The sequence below is a fragment of the Mobula hypostoma genome, chromosome 2 (genome assembly GCF_963921235.1).
Source record: "Mobula hypostoma chromosome 2, sMobHyp1.1, whole genome shotgun sequence".
In the NCBI taxonomy this organism is placed as follows: Eukaryota; Metazoa; Chordata; class Chondrichthyes; order Myliobatiformes; family Myliobatidae; genus Mobula; species Mobula hypostoma.
The window spans coordinates 225,412,304-225,429,167 of NC_086098.1; the positions used below are offsets into that span (position 1 = coordinate 225,412,304).

The 16,864-nt window shown below is 42.9% G+C and overlaps 1 protein-coding gene across 3 annotated transcripts in view; it reads left to right on the forward strand.

Annotated features, from left to right (window-relative positions):
- rae1 (ribonucleic acid export 1) overlaps window positions 1–12,494 on the forward strand; it is a 38,060-nt gene extending 25,566 nt beyond the window's left edge. For 2 of the 3 annotated variants that reach the window (XM_063041555.1, XM_063041556.1), the window contains exons 9-14: window positions 835–941; window positions 1,026–1,104; window positions 5,337–5,531; window positions 7,437–7,522; window positions 10,878–10,920; window positions 12,316–12,494. In XM_063041555.1, the coding sequence (XP_062897625.1) occupies window positions 835–941; window positions 1,026–1,104; window positions 5,337–5,531; window positions 7,437–7,522; window positions 10,878–10,905 (495 nt within the window). In that variant the 3' untranslated portion in view covers window positions 10,906–10,920; window positions 12,316–12,494. The remainder of the gene's footprint in view (window positions 1–834; window positions 942–1,025; window positions 1,105–5,336; window positions 5,532–7,436; window positions 7,523–10,877; window positions 10,921–12,315) is intronic. The other variant, XM_063041557.1, reaches the window with a different exon arrangement.
- The last annotated feature ends 4,370 nt before the right edge of the window (window positions 12,495–16,864 follow it).

Here is a 16,864-nt window from a genome sequence, read left to right on the forward strand (position 1 = left end):
GTGCACTGCTATGTGAAATTGTTAGGTGTTACCTTCCCTTTACAAGTTTGATTTATGATTTTTTTTGACAATTTACAATATCCATTATATTGCATCTGACTCAGAATGCCACGTTTGAATTTTTTCATCACCGAAGTGTTACGTCACTGAAGGAACCTTCATTTCAGGTGAATTACAGAGACCGTCCCGCCAGTACAGTAGGGACAGTTCCACATTGCTGTTGAAGAAGATGCACCAGTACTGGCTGCTGGCTGCTGCCTGGCCAAGTACCTGGTTCTTTTTACACTGCTCCTTTTAAAGACAATTGCCTTGCTGCATTTCCAGTGTCAAATTAGTCACTACATTTCAAAAAAGTACTTTGTAGGCCTTAATGTGTTGTGACGCAACCCGTGCGCATGAAATGTACTAATTAAATGCAAGTTTTCCCTCCCGTGCCTGATACTATAGACCCAATATCTCTTTTTCTAGACCCAAAATCTGGAATTGGGTCTTATAGTGTTAGTCTTTTTTATAAGACAAACTTTAAATTTGTGCAAGTTCAACTGAAGTTTTATGTAAGTATACAAGTGTACTCGGATTACAATTTTTTTTTCCATTTACTAAATAGTTGGGTATAAGTGCTTGGCGGTATTCGATGAGTCAAATGTTTTGTCAATTCTCACTGTCTTATACAACCAACAGAGAGTTCAGATTTGGTTGTGATTGGGTCTGAGCCCAATCTTTCCCTGATTCAGCTTGCAAAAGAATATTAATGGAGGAAGGTTATGTACGGGATCCCAGAATGCACCTTCCCTCCTATACACTAAACTGCATCAACACACCAATCTTTTTCAGCATCGGTGTGTCGCCATCTTCAAGGACAAACAGAACAAGCCTACGGGATTTGCACTTGGAAGCATTGAAGGACGAGTAGCCATTCATTATATAAATCCTCCCAACCCGTAAGTGACCCTACTCTTTCACCATTTCTTCTTCTCCCGGTTGAGCTACCTGTTTAATAACTCTTGCTTCTTCATAAAAATTAGTGCAAAAGACAACTTCACTTTCAAATGCCATCGATCTAACGGAACAACCAACACATCTGGGCCTCAAGATATCTATGCTGTGAGTAATGTACTGTTTGTTCATCTTGCCTTGTGAATTTGCTGGAAGAAGTCATCAACTTGGTCTGACATAAACTCGGGTACTTGACCATCTGACCGTGGTTATCAGTGCTTCCACTCACTGTACATCCAGTTACTTAACTCAGTTTATTTACAACCAATTGAGGGAACAGAAGTTTAAAGGCAAAAATCATAATTAAACAGCGGGGGGGGGGCTTTAATATGGAGATATTCCACCTTGTTTTTTTAGATACACTTAAGAGGGAGAAGTGAAGTGCAATTAATAGCAGAGTTCCATGAATTACCGGAAGAAAAGAGTAAATGTGGAAAAGGGCGTGTTTTAATGTGAGTCTAAGCTGATTACAGAAAATTCAGAGGAGAAGTAAAGAAGGAAATAAGAGAAGCACAATGAGCCTGAGAAACTATCAGCAGCAAACATACTGCAGGCATGCGATCAGGTAGGGGGGTGAAATCGATCCAGAACTCTGCTCATGGAGACACAGGGCATGTGGCTGAGATACCAAATGAATGCTTTACATGTCTTTAGCAAGCAGTCTCAGCAAAGGACGACGTAGTTGAGATTATAGATGAGCTAAAATTTGATAGAAGGGTAATACTAGAAAGGTGTACCAGATGCTACTGGTCTCAGTGGAATGCACCTTGGATTGCTAAGAAAATTGTAGGAGCTTACTTTTATGACTGAGAAGGAGGCCCATTTGGCCCATCAGGCCTCTGCTAACTTCCAGTAGTTCATTCTCATTCCCACTGCTCCTTATTTCCTGCAATCCTACAATTTGGACTCTCTTATTGATTCTCTTTATTCTTTCTGCCATTTAATGTACACTGAGGTAATTTACAGTAGCCAATTAATCTAACATAATCCTTGCTATATTCTTTCCGGTATGTATAGGTGCCTGAGGACAAGAAAACTGCCAGTGTTATACTTTTGTTCATAAAATGGTGTAGGCATAAACCCTGTAGCAACAGGCTGCTCAGTTTGACTTTGGAGGCGGGAAACAATAATCAGGGACAGAATTAACATTGACAAAGTGTAGATTTACAAGTATATTGATTTGTTAAAGGCAGATAGTACTTAAACTTGAGTTGTAACAGGATTATTAATGAGGAAAATGTGCTTTGAAGTAGTGTATACAGTTACAAGAAAAGGTTTGTAAACCCTTTTGCAATTACTTTCTTTTCCACCTCCTTCAGCATTGCACGTTGTGCTCTTGGTGTGATCTTTGCAGGACGCCCACTCCTGGGGAGAGTCGCAACAGTACTGAATTTCCTCCATTTGGAGACAATTTCTCTTACTGTGGACTGTTGAGTGCTCAGGTCTTTAGAAATGCTTTTGCAGCCTTTTCCAGCTTCATGCATCTCTACAATTCTTCTATGATCCTCTGAAAGTCATTTTGATCAAGGCATGGTGCACATAAACAGATCTTTCTGGATAAGAGCAGGCTCTGTCAGTAACCTGACTTGGTGTGTTTTTTTTATATAGGGCAATACACCTGCACTATTCACACCTCCAATCATTGATTGGAACACCCAACTCCAAATAGCTTTTGTAGAAGGCATTACCCCAGGGGTTCACCATACTTTTTGAACCTAGACTGTGATTGTTTAAATGGTGTACTCAGCATTGACGAGAAGAAGAACAATTGTTTGTGGGTTATTAGTTTAGGCATTTTGTGTTTGCATAGTATTATTGTGACTTGGATGAAGATCAGACCACATATTATGAGCAATTAATGCAGAAAACCAGGTAACTGCAAAGAGTTCACTGTACCATCCCACTATTCTCTGCATCCAGCACATGATTCTCCGTAACTTCAGCCAGCTCCAATGGGATCCCACCACCAAAGACATCTTTCCTTCCCCTCACCCCATTTACCGCCTTCCACAGCGATAACTCCCTGGTCCACTCATCCTTCCCCACTAATCTCCCTCCTGGTACCTGTTCCACTTACAAGGTTAAGTGCCACACATGTCCCTACACCTCCTCCCTCACTACCATTCAGGGCCCCAAACAGCCCTTCCAGGTGAGGTGACATTTCACCTGCAAATCTATTGGGAATCATCTATTGTATCCAGTGCTCCTGGTGTGGCCTCCTGTGTATCAGTGAGACCCGACAAAGATTGGGAGACCGCTTCACCGAGTGCCTGCACTCTATCTGCCAGAAAAGGTGGGCACTCCCGGTGGCCACACATGTCACTTCTTCTTGCCATTTCCTTTCTGACATGTCAGTCCATGACCACTTGTACTGCCTCGATGAGACCACATTCAGGTTGGAGGAGCAACACCTTGTACTCCGTCTGGGTAGCCTCTAACCTGATGGCATGAACATCGATTTCTCAAACTTGCGGTGATTGTGCCCCCCTTCTCCTTCGCCATTCCCCATTCCCGCTTCCCTCTCTCACTTTATCTCCTTACCTGTCCATCACCTCCCTCTGGTGCTCCTCCTTCTTCCCTTTCTTCTATGATCTTCTGTCCTCCCCTATCTGATTTCCCCCTTCCCCAGCCATTTATCCATTTCACCAATCAACTTCTCAGCTCTTTTCTTCACATCCTACCCCTCTTCCAGTTTCACCCAGCACCTAATTTTTTCCTTCCCGCCCCCCACCTTCTTATGTTGACTTCTCTTCGTTTCCAGTCCCAAAATGTCGACTGTTTATTCTTTTCCATAGATGCTGCCTGGCCTGCTGAGTTCCTCCAGCATTTTGTGTGTGTTGCTTTGGATCTCCAGCGTCTGCAGGTTTTCTCATATCAGGAATCCTTCCTGGACACCTAACAAATTCCACCGCATCTAAACATTTTATACTTTAGGAGGTGTCATTCAGTTTTTGAGAGAAGTTGAAGTCAGCCATAGCAACAACCCTGTTACTTTATCATCTTTCCAAAATCAACCTTCTGATCTGCTTTTCAATGCCTCTGTTGCCATCCGGGGGGTGGCGGTGGGGGGGGGGGGTCATCTATCAAATACTATCAATAGAGTGATGGCTCCCTTCCCCTTTCTGACCTCCACCCACACTGACTCAGTGGGCAGTCCTCCACAGTATCCTCCCTTTCTGCTGTGATATTGTCCCTGATTAGCAATATCTCTCCTCCATCTCTTTTTCCTTCTGCTGTCTCTCATTTAAATCCCAGAATATCCATCAGCCATCCCTGCCCTTGTGGCAGTCAGGTCTCTGTAAGTAGTTCCACATACTGACCCATGTTCTAAATTTATCATCCTTGTTCCTGATGCTTCATACATTAAGATAGACACATTTCAACCTATCCACTGCAATTATGCTCAGTTCTTCCTCACAATGTCTCGACATACTGTTACTATCTTTACACCAAATGCTCTGACCCGTCGCTGCGGTTCCACTCCTCTGCCAGACTAATTTAAATCCTCCCCAGCAGCACAAGTGAATCTGCCTGCAAGGATATTGGTCTCTTCAAGTTTAGATGTAACCTATCCTGTTTTTTTTTACAGGTGATATCTTCCCCAGAAGAGATCCCATTGATCCACAAATCTGAAACCCTTCTCCTTGTGCCAGTTCCCTGGCCACACATTCAATTGCCATAGCATCCTATTCTTACCCTGACTAGCAAAGTACATATATGTCACCATATACTGCCCTGAGATTCATTCGTATAATTCTATGATTCCAGTGACAAATGTTTATTTCCCTCAGACATTTCATTACATTCAGTTTAAATGCAAGTTGTTACTGGTTTATCTTCAGATGTATTCAGATTATCTTCAGATTTAACCAATTTCCCCCGGGATCAATAAAGTATGACTATGAAGGGTTAAAGTTCATATGTATTTTCAAATCATATGGCAGTGTTTATCAATTTTAGTTGCTATTCAGAAATTAACCATATCTGGAAACTTAACCGTATTTGTGAGGCACCGGTCTCACTCCTCCCCTACCCTCTGTATACCGTCTATTTTCCCTCTCCACTCTCTTGACCCAAGCGTCAACATTTCTGCCCCCGCCACCCCACAGATACTGCTTGCCCCACTGAGTCCCTCCAGCAGTTAGTTCTTTTGTTCCTAAATAACAACCTGTTCCCAGTAGTTAATATGCTGCACTCCCTGGGAGCCATCAGGTCGTTGAATTTAGAAGCCACTCGGATTCCATTATGAAATCTCAGGACGAACAAGTTGTTATCAACTTGCTGTTAATTTGATGCTGAGTATCTTAAGTTGCCTTAGAACTCCCCTCTTTCTCTCTCAGGTGAATGGAATTGCGTTCCATCCAATACATGGCACTCTCGCCACTGTGGGATCTGATGGCAGGTTCAGTTTTTGGGACAAAGATGCTCGCACAAAACTGAAAACATCAGAGCAGCTTGACCAGCAAATCGCCGCCTGCTGTTTCAACAACAATGGCAACATCTTCGCGTATTCGTCAAGTTATGACTGGTCAAAGGTAAGTACAAAGCCCTGTCCTCAGTGGGGTTATCTGGGCAAGAGTAACTGGTGAGTAAGGTGGACACTTTTACCAAGTAACTTGAGTTTGTAAAAATAAAAATAAAATTTAGCTTCATTTGTCAACGTCAAATCAAATCAGCAAGGAGTAGCTGCAAGTGTTGCTACACTTACGGCACAAACATAGCATGCTCACAGTTCACTCACACTAATGTACATATTTGAAATGTGGGAGGAAACTGGAGCATCTGGAGGAAACCTACAGAGTCACGGGGAGAATGTACAAACTCCTTACAGACATCAGTGAGAATTGAACCCCGATCTTATAGCTAGCGCTGTATAGTGATTGCACTAACCACTACGCTACCATACCGCCTCACGGTAATACTCTTGGCTCAGCTCTGGAGGAGAGCAGATTCCGGTAGGATGAGGGGGAATTAACCTCTGGAATCTCCGATCATTCTCCCATGCAAGCTTCATGTTAAATTTAGCTTCTGATTGGGAACAGTCTGGGCCAAGATTTCCCTATGTTCATCTCTTGCTTTATGTGCATAATACAAGACATTATATAGCAACCAGGAGTGGGACTTCTTGTTGACTTGTCACTTTTGTGAGAGCACATTCTATATCTGCACCACCTTGGGGCGTTATTAGCACAGATAGGAGATGAAATCCAGAGAACACTTTTCTTGTCAAGTAAGCTGACCGATCCATGAGAGAAACATCATGCAGTTTCATTGAGTACAGTAGTGATACATGACCATTGCGTACCTGGATTATGCCATGATTCACACTTTTTGGAGCACTGAAAACAGGTTTCCTGCTACATGTAGGAAGCCCGGGAGGCCAGAGTGTGTCTGTTATGTGCACTGAATGTGTCTCAGATATCAAGGTAGTCCTGGGGAGTTTAATCCTGATGTGGGAAACAGCGACATTTAGAACTTCAAAAATACCTTTTTAGTCCAAAGCTTTTGACTCCAGGACTTTGTGTAGTCAACCTTTCTCTTCCAACTTCTAGACTAATTTTGATTTAGTATTTTCACCTTTTTGTTTAATTTAATAACTATAATATTTATTAATCTGATTGTAAAGATTTTGGGAGAACAACAGCAAGCATTTAATAACGTAGAGGTTAAGGTTTGTAACTACTACAGTTTGTGGGATCCTGGGCCTGGTGGCTCAGTAACACTCCTCAATTCTTTGCCCTAGCGCTGCAAATCATTTTCAAGTGTTTTCCCGATTCTCTTTTTGAAGGCACAGATTGAATCTGTTTCTGTTGCCTTTACAAACTGTAGATCCTAGATTTGAATTCTTCCACACATCCCCTTTTATAATTTTACGAATTTAAAATCCATGCCCTGAGGCCTGAGACATAATCACTATTGAAATATATAAAAGGCAGCAGTGAGTTTGTTGGTGATGGGTGCCGCAAACACGATTTGGTAGTAACCAAATAATCTGCTTTAATGATGGTTGAGAGAAAAACGTTGGCCAGGACTTAAGCGTTAGCTACCCTGTTCAAGTAAAAAAAAAACACCTTGGGATCTTGTCCATCCATTCAAAAAGACAAACAGAAAACAAAAAGAAACTATTCAACAACTGAAAAATGCAACACTTTGACAGCTGAGCTCCGTTTCGATACCACAGCGGAGCTTTGGTGCTGAGGTATCGGGTGCAAGACTTAAACTTGAACTCTCAAACTTTGACTCAGAAGTAAAATTACCGTATTGAGTTATGATAGTTGATAGAAGGGCCAATACCTTTGCTTTCGATAGCTGTGAGATTAGTTATAATGGGCATGTACTGGTCCAGCAGATTATTGACTGTACATCAGTCGCATTCACTCTCAGAGACTTTGCCGTTACTATTTAAAATGACTAATCAATTACATGATGACTCTTCTCAGGGTCATGAATATTTTAACCCACAGAAGAAAAATTATATATTCCTGCGTAACGCAGCGGAGGAGCTGAAACCCAGGATTAAGAAGGGGTGAGTACCATTGATGTCTTTCTGCAGATACCCACTGTCCCAGAGCAATCTCAGCCTCTGGACTGTTTTCATTATTAATGGTGAGGGAGGGATCCACAATGTTTGTATCTCAGGGTGAGATTCCAAAATTATTTGCTGTTAAAAGTAACCTGCGTGCAACAGATACACTAAATGTGTACAAACTTTTGCATAATGGAAAATGCCAATAGTTTCCCTTTGTAAATTGGCCTCACCTGTAGCTCGTCACCAGATGAGGTGGAGGGATAGGCACCAGGCCCACATAAGCCCAATAAACTAGATGTGCTATTGTCATGGATTGCAAGGTTCCCCTACATTAGATCTCAGCCCATTTACACCCACATTATATGTGGTTTTATCCTTTTGGAATTCTGTGAGTAAACAAGGGAATATTAGTTTTACCTCATTGGAAATTAAAACTTGATTGGTAACCCAAGGTCTGTTGAAATTGCTACCATGCATTACATGTAAATAGTTGATAATTTAATCTTTAAATAAATTTGACTCCCAAATGTTTTTGATATACATTAATAACTGCTCTTAACATCAAGGCAATATTTGTAATGGAGGTTATTGGCCACAATCTCAGAATTTGCAGTCCCTCATCTGTTCTTTTGGCTGAAATAGTTAGCATATTTTGTAGATTTTTTTTTTGTGAATGGTGGGTTTTTCAGTGCCAGGAGAGGATGGATGTATTCTTTGATTGGAAAGGATAGTTGATGAACTGGCTGCTTTGCTTTAGATGTGCTGTGTTCCACAGCTCCATAGTAATGTTGGGAGTCGTACTGTGATATCAGAGTTCAAAACACTGTTTTGCTGATTTCAGATAATATTACATTGGCATTTTCTTGCAAATGTAAAAGGCCCATCAAGTATTTCCCTCAATCCCATTTCCTGTTATTTCCCTGTAACTTATTTTCCCTTACCTGCTCGTCTTTGCCAAATAATTGTGTCATCCACCTACTCTTGAGGCAATACAAAGCAATCAGTTAACCTGCCAGCGCCAAACTCACATGCACCTGCACACAGACCCAAGGTCAGGATCAAACCCTGACAGCCGGAGCTGTATGACAAGAAGTGTCTTGAGGGATCAACCCTACTCAGGAGACTTCCTAGCTCCTCTTCAAAGCGGTACAAAGGGAACCTTCTGGGGCGTCTCAGTGTCCCTCAGCATCGCGGCCAAAGGCCCAGAGTTCAAAGGTCCGTTTTATTGTCAAAGTACGCAGGTACAAAACAACTCTGATATTCGTCTTCTTCAGATAGCCATGAAATACTGAAAAACCATGGGAGTTGTTGAAAAGAAAAGCCATCACACCTCCCCCTGACACAGAAAAAAAGCCAAAACTCGCAAACCCCAAAACACCCCACCCCCTCCCTCGCAAATAAAAGCCACGATAACCTCAAATCCCCAGCCCCCTCCTCGCAGGAAAAAAGCACAGCAACAATAACATCAAGTTCCCTGCCCCCAACTCAAAAAACCAGTGACGATAACTTCAAATCCCCAGGCTGTCCTCGCAGAAAAGAACAGCGACAATAACATCAAATCCCCAGGCCGTCCTCGCAGAAAAGAACACAACAGTATCAACAAATATATCACTCCCTGAGTACTAAATAGGAGAATTAGCCTTGATGTAAAACAACTTGGAACATGCAGAACTCCTGATTATTATTCTGAGAAGGACTTTTAAACAACTATGACATAAGTTAGGAACAAGATCAATCAGTTTTGACTGTACATTTAATAATAGAAAAGATAATATTTCACTTTTTACTTGGCAAAAGCCCAATTGGTGCATGGGTCTCACCATAAGCATTGAGCAAGGACGGGATTAAAGTTTTTCTCCAAACTCTAATCCCGTTGTTCCCATCTCCAGATACTTTCCCACCATCACTGAGGTTGTTGGCGATGTACTGGCTACAGCCAGAACTAGGTCTTGCTGGACACCTCCTTGGCTCTGAATAGGAGTGCATGGGTCAGCTTTGGCCTGGCACAACACGTGAAGTCCATACAAGCCCCTGGGTTCTATTATCAGCTGATGGTCGAAGCACCCCAAGGTACCTCTGTGGAAGATTAATCCCGCAGACATTCTGGTGAGGCAGGTACCTAATCTCTTAGGGGAATTTTACCACTTTAAAAGAAGTTTCACTATTAAAAGCACAGGTAACAACTGCAACTGATTGACAGCCCTAATTGCTGCTTCATTTCTCTCTGGAATTCACTTCAAACCATCATGCACCTTTCCTATAAAGCAACATCTTGGGCTCAGGCAGCACCATTGAGGGGGACGGGAGATGTTGGTACTTGTGCCCAAGTTTGCGAGGTATCCATGTGGAAATAATTCTCGACTAAAGAACAGTCTCTAAGGATTTCAGGAAACCAGACATTCAGAAGAATTATTAATGGTCTGTTTAAATTTATAAGTATTTTAACGGCAACCTCTGTCACCTTCTCAGAGGAGACTAGCGCCTCAGTGTGACTAAAGTCGAGTTTGCAATAAAGAAGCTAAATAAACCTTCCATCACTACTTAGACGAGACCTGTGCACATATAAGAACCTATAAGTTTTGTTTGGCTGCAGGTTGGTTGTGAGTTCAGACAGAATACGGTTCATTATCACTGACTGGCACATTGTGAAACTTAATTACAGTGCCAAGACACAAAAATTACTATAAATATTGGAATAAATAGTGCAAAAAAAGATAATGAAGTTGTGTTCATGGACTCGTAGACCATTCAGAAATCTGATGGCGAAGGGAAAGAAGCTGTCCCTAAGTCATTGAGTATGGACCTTTGGGCACCTGTACCTCCTCACCAATGGTGGTATGAGAAGAAGGCGTGCCCAGATGCTAAGGGTCCTTAATTATGGATGCCACTTTGTGCCGGCACTGCCTTTTGAAGACGTCTGTGATGTTGGGGAGCATTGTGGCCGTGATGGAGCTGGCTGAGCCTACAACGCTCTGTATCAGGCTGTGATGAAACCAGTCAGATAAGGAGGGCACACTTTGGAGTTTGGGATTAGATAAGGTTACCAGTCTCTCTGTTCTCTCATGACATCCTTTGTGCAGTGCATATGTGAACAAGATGTTGGCTGGAACTTCACAGGCTGATACTGAGTAGTGGGTGCTGGAGTGTTGTGTTGGAGGGTAGAAGTGGAACCCTACCTCTGCAGGAACTAAGCTCTTTGGAAGAAGGAGCAGGGAGAAACGTATGTCTTGAGGTACTCCCACTTAAGCTAATTCTTCCCATCCTCTAAAGAATGCTTGAGGTTTTAAAGCCTGGAACACATGGCTGGTAAGGTCAGATGCAATTGTAACGGATATGCTTTTCTTTCCAAAAGACGTACAGTTGGTGATTCCCGTTCTTGAATTGAAGAATCCACAGTAAGTACGCTGCACAACGTCTCCCGGTGCAGCACCAGACCCTGACCTAATCTCCCACCCAGCCCTGAGACCTATGCTAGTATGGGCCTTCTCCTGTAGGTTTTGTCCATTCAGCTTCCTATCTCTCATGGTGTTGGAAATCTCTCCATGTGTCACATTTACTTACTGCAGCCAAGTCCATAGGCACTTGTCATGGGATCAGGTTTTCCACTTGCACTCACTTTATTTATTATTTGCAAACTGTTTAACCCTTTATCTGGGGTATTCCTTGTGGATTGCACTTGTTATTTCCTTGGTGGTCCTACTGTCACTCAGTGTGTTTTTCCCAACCCAGTCCATCTTTGTCATTTCAGAAAGCTTTGTAGTAATCAAGATTTCAGAAATCTTTATTAATATAAAAGTAGAAAATGCTGGAAACACTCAGCAGGCCAAGGAAAACCATAAGAAAAATGGGTTAACATTTCAAGTTCATCAGATCTAGGAAAGAAATTAGTTCTTCATAAATTCAAAGTAAATTTAGTATCTACATGTGTATAGTATATGTCACCATATACTGTCTTGAGAGTCATTTTCTTCCAGGCATTCACAGTAGAACAAAGAAATACAATAGTCAATTAAAAAAAAGCTACACATGAACACTGACAAATTACCAAAGTGTAAAAGACAAACTGTGCAGTAATACTGAGAACGTGGAATCAGTTCAGTGTTGACGTGAGTGATGTTATTCACACTGGTTCAGGTTGAAGGGCAATAACTGTTCCTGAACCTGGTGGTGTAGGGCCTACTGCTCCAGCACCTGCTTCCTGGTAGCAGCAGCAGCAAGAGGAGAACATGGCCTGGATGGTGGGGGCCCTTGATGAGGGAAGCTGCTTTTTTTTTGGCAGTGCTCCTTGTAGATGTACTCAGTGGTAGGGAAGGCTGTGTATGTGATGGACTGGACTGTATCTGTCACTTTCTGTTGTTAGGCATAATGTTCCATGCTAGGCCATGATGCAACCAGTTAGGATATTTTCCACTGCTTATCTATAGAAGTTTTAGATGACCTGTGGAATCTACACAAACTTATATGAAAGTAGAAGTGCTGTTGTGCCTTCTTGCTGAAGGACAGATTCGCTGATGTGATAACGCCGAGGAATTTAATGTTCATATGGGCAAAAAGGGGAGTGAACATATTGAGATGACAATGGACAGTGTGCATTAGCCTGCTGCCTAATCAGTATGGCAAATCCCATTTGTCTCCCTCCTCCAAAGTTAAACATATATATGTAAGGAATGCAGGAGAGCTTGGTGTTCAGATAATGAATGTTTCTTTCCCAGGAAAAATTTGTCCTCAAAGAATCAAGCAACACACTGCCGGCAGCTTTATGTAATGCTCAATTTTCTTCCTCTGTTCAGGATCTGAGCACCAGCTTCTGGTGGTTTGAAGGCAAAGGATCAGAGGAGGATATTTTAACATGCAGATCCATAGCTACAGCTGCCGTATGATTTCCGTCGCTCTTGCTGGATTCCACAGCTTGTCTTGTATTAGATTTTCATGTTTCATATATTTTCCCTGAATAAAGTTTTCATTTCTTTGTTTTGCATTTAAAATATAAAGATGGAAAAGGAGAGAATTTAGTGGCTTTGCACACTTGATTGTGTACCACAACATGTATTACCGGGTATTCCTGGGTGTGATACTCTGTTGGGAGAGACAGTCAGGCATTGCTACATTAACAGTGCTGCTCTTTGTAGCTTTTGTCTGTAAGACATGGGAGCAGAATTGGGCCATTCGATCTGTTGTGCCTGACTTATTGGCCCTCTCAACCCCATTCTCTTGCCTTCTCCCTGTAAGCTTTGAACCCTTACTAATCAAGAACCTGTCAACCTCTGATTTGGCCAATGAGCCCAATGATTTGGCCTCTGCAGATTCACCACTCTCTGGCTAAAGAAATTCCTTCTCATCTCTGTTCCAAAGGGACATACTTGTATTGTTAGATTGTGCCATCTGCTCCTAGACTCTCCCACTATTAGAAACATCCTCTCCACATCCACTCTATCTAAACCTTACAATATCCGATAGGTTTCAGTGAGATCACCCTTATTCTTTTAAACTCCAGTGAATACAAGCCCAGAGTCATCAAACACTCCTCATTTATTAACCATTTCATTCTCGTGAACCTGTTTTTGACCCTCTCCAATGTCAGCACATCCTTTCTTACAGAAAGAGTGCAAAACTACTGACCAGCTGAAATGTTTTCAGCAGTTACTGACCATCAGTTGAACTAATCACCACTTATTTACCTACGGCAAAATCTATTAACCTGAATTAAAATAAAATGCCATTAGCAAGGTATATATTCTACAAGCCACTGGTTTCTGCAGTACCTTTTTGTTTCAGATTGAAACATTCACTGCATTTGAACAAAGTGTGCTAGTTCACAGTTCCCACTTGGAGGTATGTCTGAATAAACACGCATGCACAGCCGGCCAGCCGTGGTGGTTGTGTTTGTGAAGATCTGTGCGAACTGGGTGTTTTCTTTGCTGGTGTGCACAGCCACGGTGGGTAATTTCAACAGCTGCCAGCTCCTAGTTTTTGCAAATTGACCTTGTAAATGTTGCTTGAGTGCACTCTATGCTGAGCACTGTACCCTTGAAATTGGAGCACCCATATAATCTACGTCAGTGCATTAGAGATCCATTTCTAGATGAAATTGTTAGTCCCGAATTTAGATTCAACATGAGATCAGAAGACCACAAGATATAGGAGTAAAATTGAGTCATTTGTCCCACTATCTGCTCTGCCATTCCATCATGGCTAATTTATTCTCCCTCTCAATCCCTGCTCCCCATTACATATCACATTCTTATTAATTGAGAACCTATCAACCAATTTAAATATATCCCAATGACTTGGCCTCCACAGGCATCTGTGGCAATGAATTCCACAGATTCACCACCCTCGGTCTAAAGAAATTCCTCCTCACCCCTGTTCTGTGTTAGCATGTCAGACCTTTACCCAGCAATAGATTCCAACATAAACTGGAGCTCGAAGTTCCATTCAAGCTCTGTGATCCTCCTCAATGCAACTGGAGCACATGGTGCAAGTTGATGCTTGGTATTTAAAGGAACAAATTGCTGACAATGGAAGACGTTACTGAGCATCTTCAGAAGTAACAAAACCCAACTCAAACCCATATTGTGGTCTACAGAGATGCTAGCACCAGCCAGGAATATCCAATACCAGTGGGCAATCATCTACGGTGAGAGGGGGCAAGTTTATTTTCACACACACGGGTGTCCTGAATATGCTGCCTGTGATGATGGAGACAAGCACAAGAGACACTTACAAACGTTTGTAGATTGGTGCATGAATGCACATAAAATGAAAGGATATAGACATTGTGTAGGCAGAAGAGATAATTAAGTGGGAATTGGATTACTATAATTTGGAGAAACACTAGTGGGCCAAAGGGCCTGGAAGGGTGCTGTGGTGCTTCTGGTCTACAGCCTTCAGCCAGTGGGGTTTCAGCGATGATACTGCTGTCTACTCTTCGTTACTGCAGGCTTCAGATTGGGGTTCGGGTGACTGGCAGGGAACCTTCAGGAGCACAGCATGCCACTTGGGCCTCTACAGTGTACGGTTCTTGGGTTTGTGATTTTCAGAGCTGTAGTTGCTCAGAAATGTGTCAGTCTGCAGGAAGCATTGGCCCTGTTCTTGTCCCCACTGGTCTCCCTTTTGCTGCCAGTTGCTCTCATCTTCATATAGTCCTTCCTTTTCCATATCTGTCTCCACTCGCAAGGAACAGGTTAGCAGCAGAGATCTGATATATAAGCCAGCTCACACATCGAATTTGCTCCAATAGTAGCACCGCATCCCAATCCAAGCCATGCTTGTCAGAGCCTGAGTGTCAGCTTCCTCCTCCGTGGTTGGGGTTGTTGACTTTCAATAACTGCTGGATTTAGGACCCACAACCTTATTGAGTGGTGGATGCAACCCAACGGCAGCCTTCAAAGGGAAACGCGGTGGCTACTGCAGAAGAAAAGCAGTGCACGATAATTGGAAAAAGAGTTGAACAGAACGAATTAGATTGCTCTCTAGGTAAGCACCCAATGGGCCAATGTGGCTTCCGTCGTGTACAACTCTAATAACAGCGTGTTGCCATTTACAGACATAAACACTAGGTGGCAAGGTAACACAATTGAATTGGAAACGGACTGCCAGTTCAGTCAAAGACGAAGTTGTACAAGTATTGATGTTGGTTATTGGCTCAGAGAAAGGCCAAATTTGCAAAGACCACTGAGGGATGTTTACTCTTCTCACTTTGCTGGCCAACCAACCATTGTTTCTGTCCCATCCCAGAATAGTTCCAGAAGCCTCGGTCTAAAGCTTTCTCGTAAATGTAATGGAGACGGATGTGATTCCATTCCTTTCCATTGTTAGCCCTCTGATCATGAAGAGTACATTTCTTTGTTGGACTGTAAAGAGTCAGCCAATTGCTGCCACTCTTTCACTGCTCTTGGTGAAGCAAAACTCCTACAAATCACTCCCCCCCCCCCCCCACCAAATCCCTGCATTCCCTGATCCTTCAGTTAAAGCAGCTGAAATCCTGGTTTCCCAGACAATGAACTAGGGCTTTTCTTTTTTTGGAGCAAAGGATGAGGAGTGATTTGATAGTGGTATAAAAGATGATAGGGGGCACAGACAGTATTTTTTTCCCAGGGTGACAATGGCTAATGGGAGAGGACATAACTTTAAGGTGATTAGAGGAAGGTATAGGGGACCTGTCAGACGCAGGCTTTTTACAGAGAGAGGTAAGTAGATGAAACATACTGAAGGGAGTGACATGTCGAGGCAGGTGCATTCAGGACATTTAAGAGACGAGCAGATTGATGAAAGGAAAATGGAGGGGCTACATGGAAGAAGTGTGAGATTGATCTTGGAATGGGTTAAAAGGTCGACACAACATTGTGGGCCAAAAAGCCTGAACTGTGCTGTACTGTTAACCTGTCCCTCTGCACATTGTCGAAAGCTAAACGAAGGTTAAATAACTAAATCAGATCATATTGGAAATTGACATTCAAGTTATCCAACATGTAGATTTCTGTATCAGTCCGAATGTACCCGTGGTGGAGTATTGTAGAACTGAGCATCTTCTACTCCCCCCAAATGAAAGAGGCTGATGCCAAGACAGAAAAAACGTCCCTGAGCAGAACAGTTGTGAACCTTGCCAGAACTAGCTGATGGTTACCGAAGTTTACTGCTGGTTTGGAAGCAGATCCATAGGGATTGCTGGGCACAGCTTCTCCCCACCAGTTAGTTATTGTAAGTGCTGGAGATGGTTAAAATATTCTCACCAACATGAGTGTAGTAACAGCTTCAGGGTGTAGACGTAGGTCTGGTTCAACCTCTGAGTAGGAGGCTGGGCAGGAAGAGTCTGGGTGGGGGGAGTGATTGTCTAGACATGGGTCATCTGTGCAGGAGGTACCTAGATGGAGAGAATCTGTCCAAAGGGGTCAATCACAAACATGAAAAAGTCTGCAGATGCTGGAGATCCAAAGCAATTCCCACAAGAAGCTGCAGGAACTCATTGGGTCAGGCAGTATCAATGGAAAAGAGTAAACAGCCGACGTTTCGGGCCGAGACCCTTCATCGGGGGGAGATGCCGGAGTAAAAAGGTGGGGTGAGGGGAAAGAGATTAACTGGACAGTGATTGGTGAAGGCAGGTGGGTGGGAGAAGAAAGAATCTGATAGGAGAGGAGAGTGGACAATAAGAGAAGGAGGAGGGGACAGTGATAGGCAGGTGAGAAGAAGTGAAAGGTCAGAGTGGGGAATAGAGGAAGGTAGTGAATGGGCAGGAGTAGTACTTGGGCTGTTTGCAGGGATAAGTGCCTGGAGGGAGATAAGTGGGGAGGGACGAATGAACAAGGGAATCACGAAGGGAGCGATCCCCGCGGAAAACGA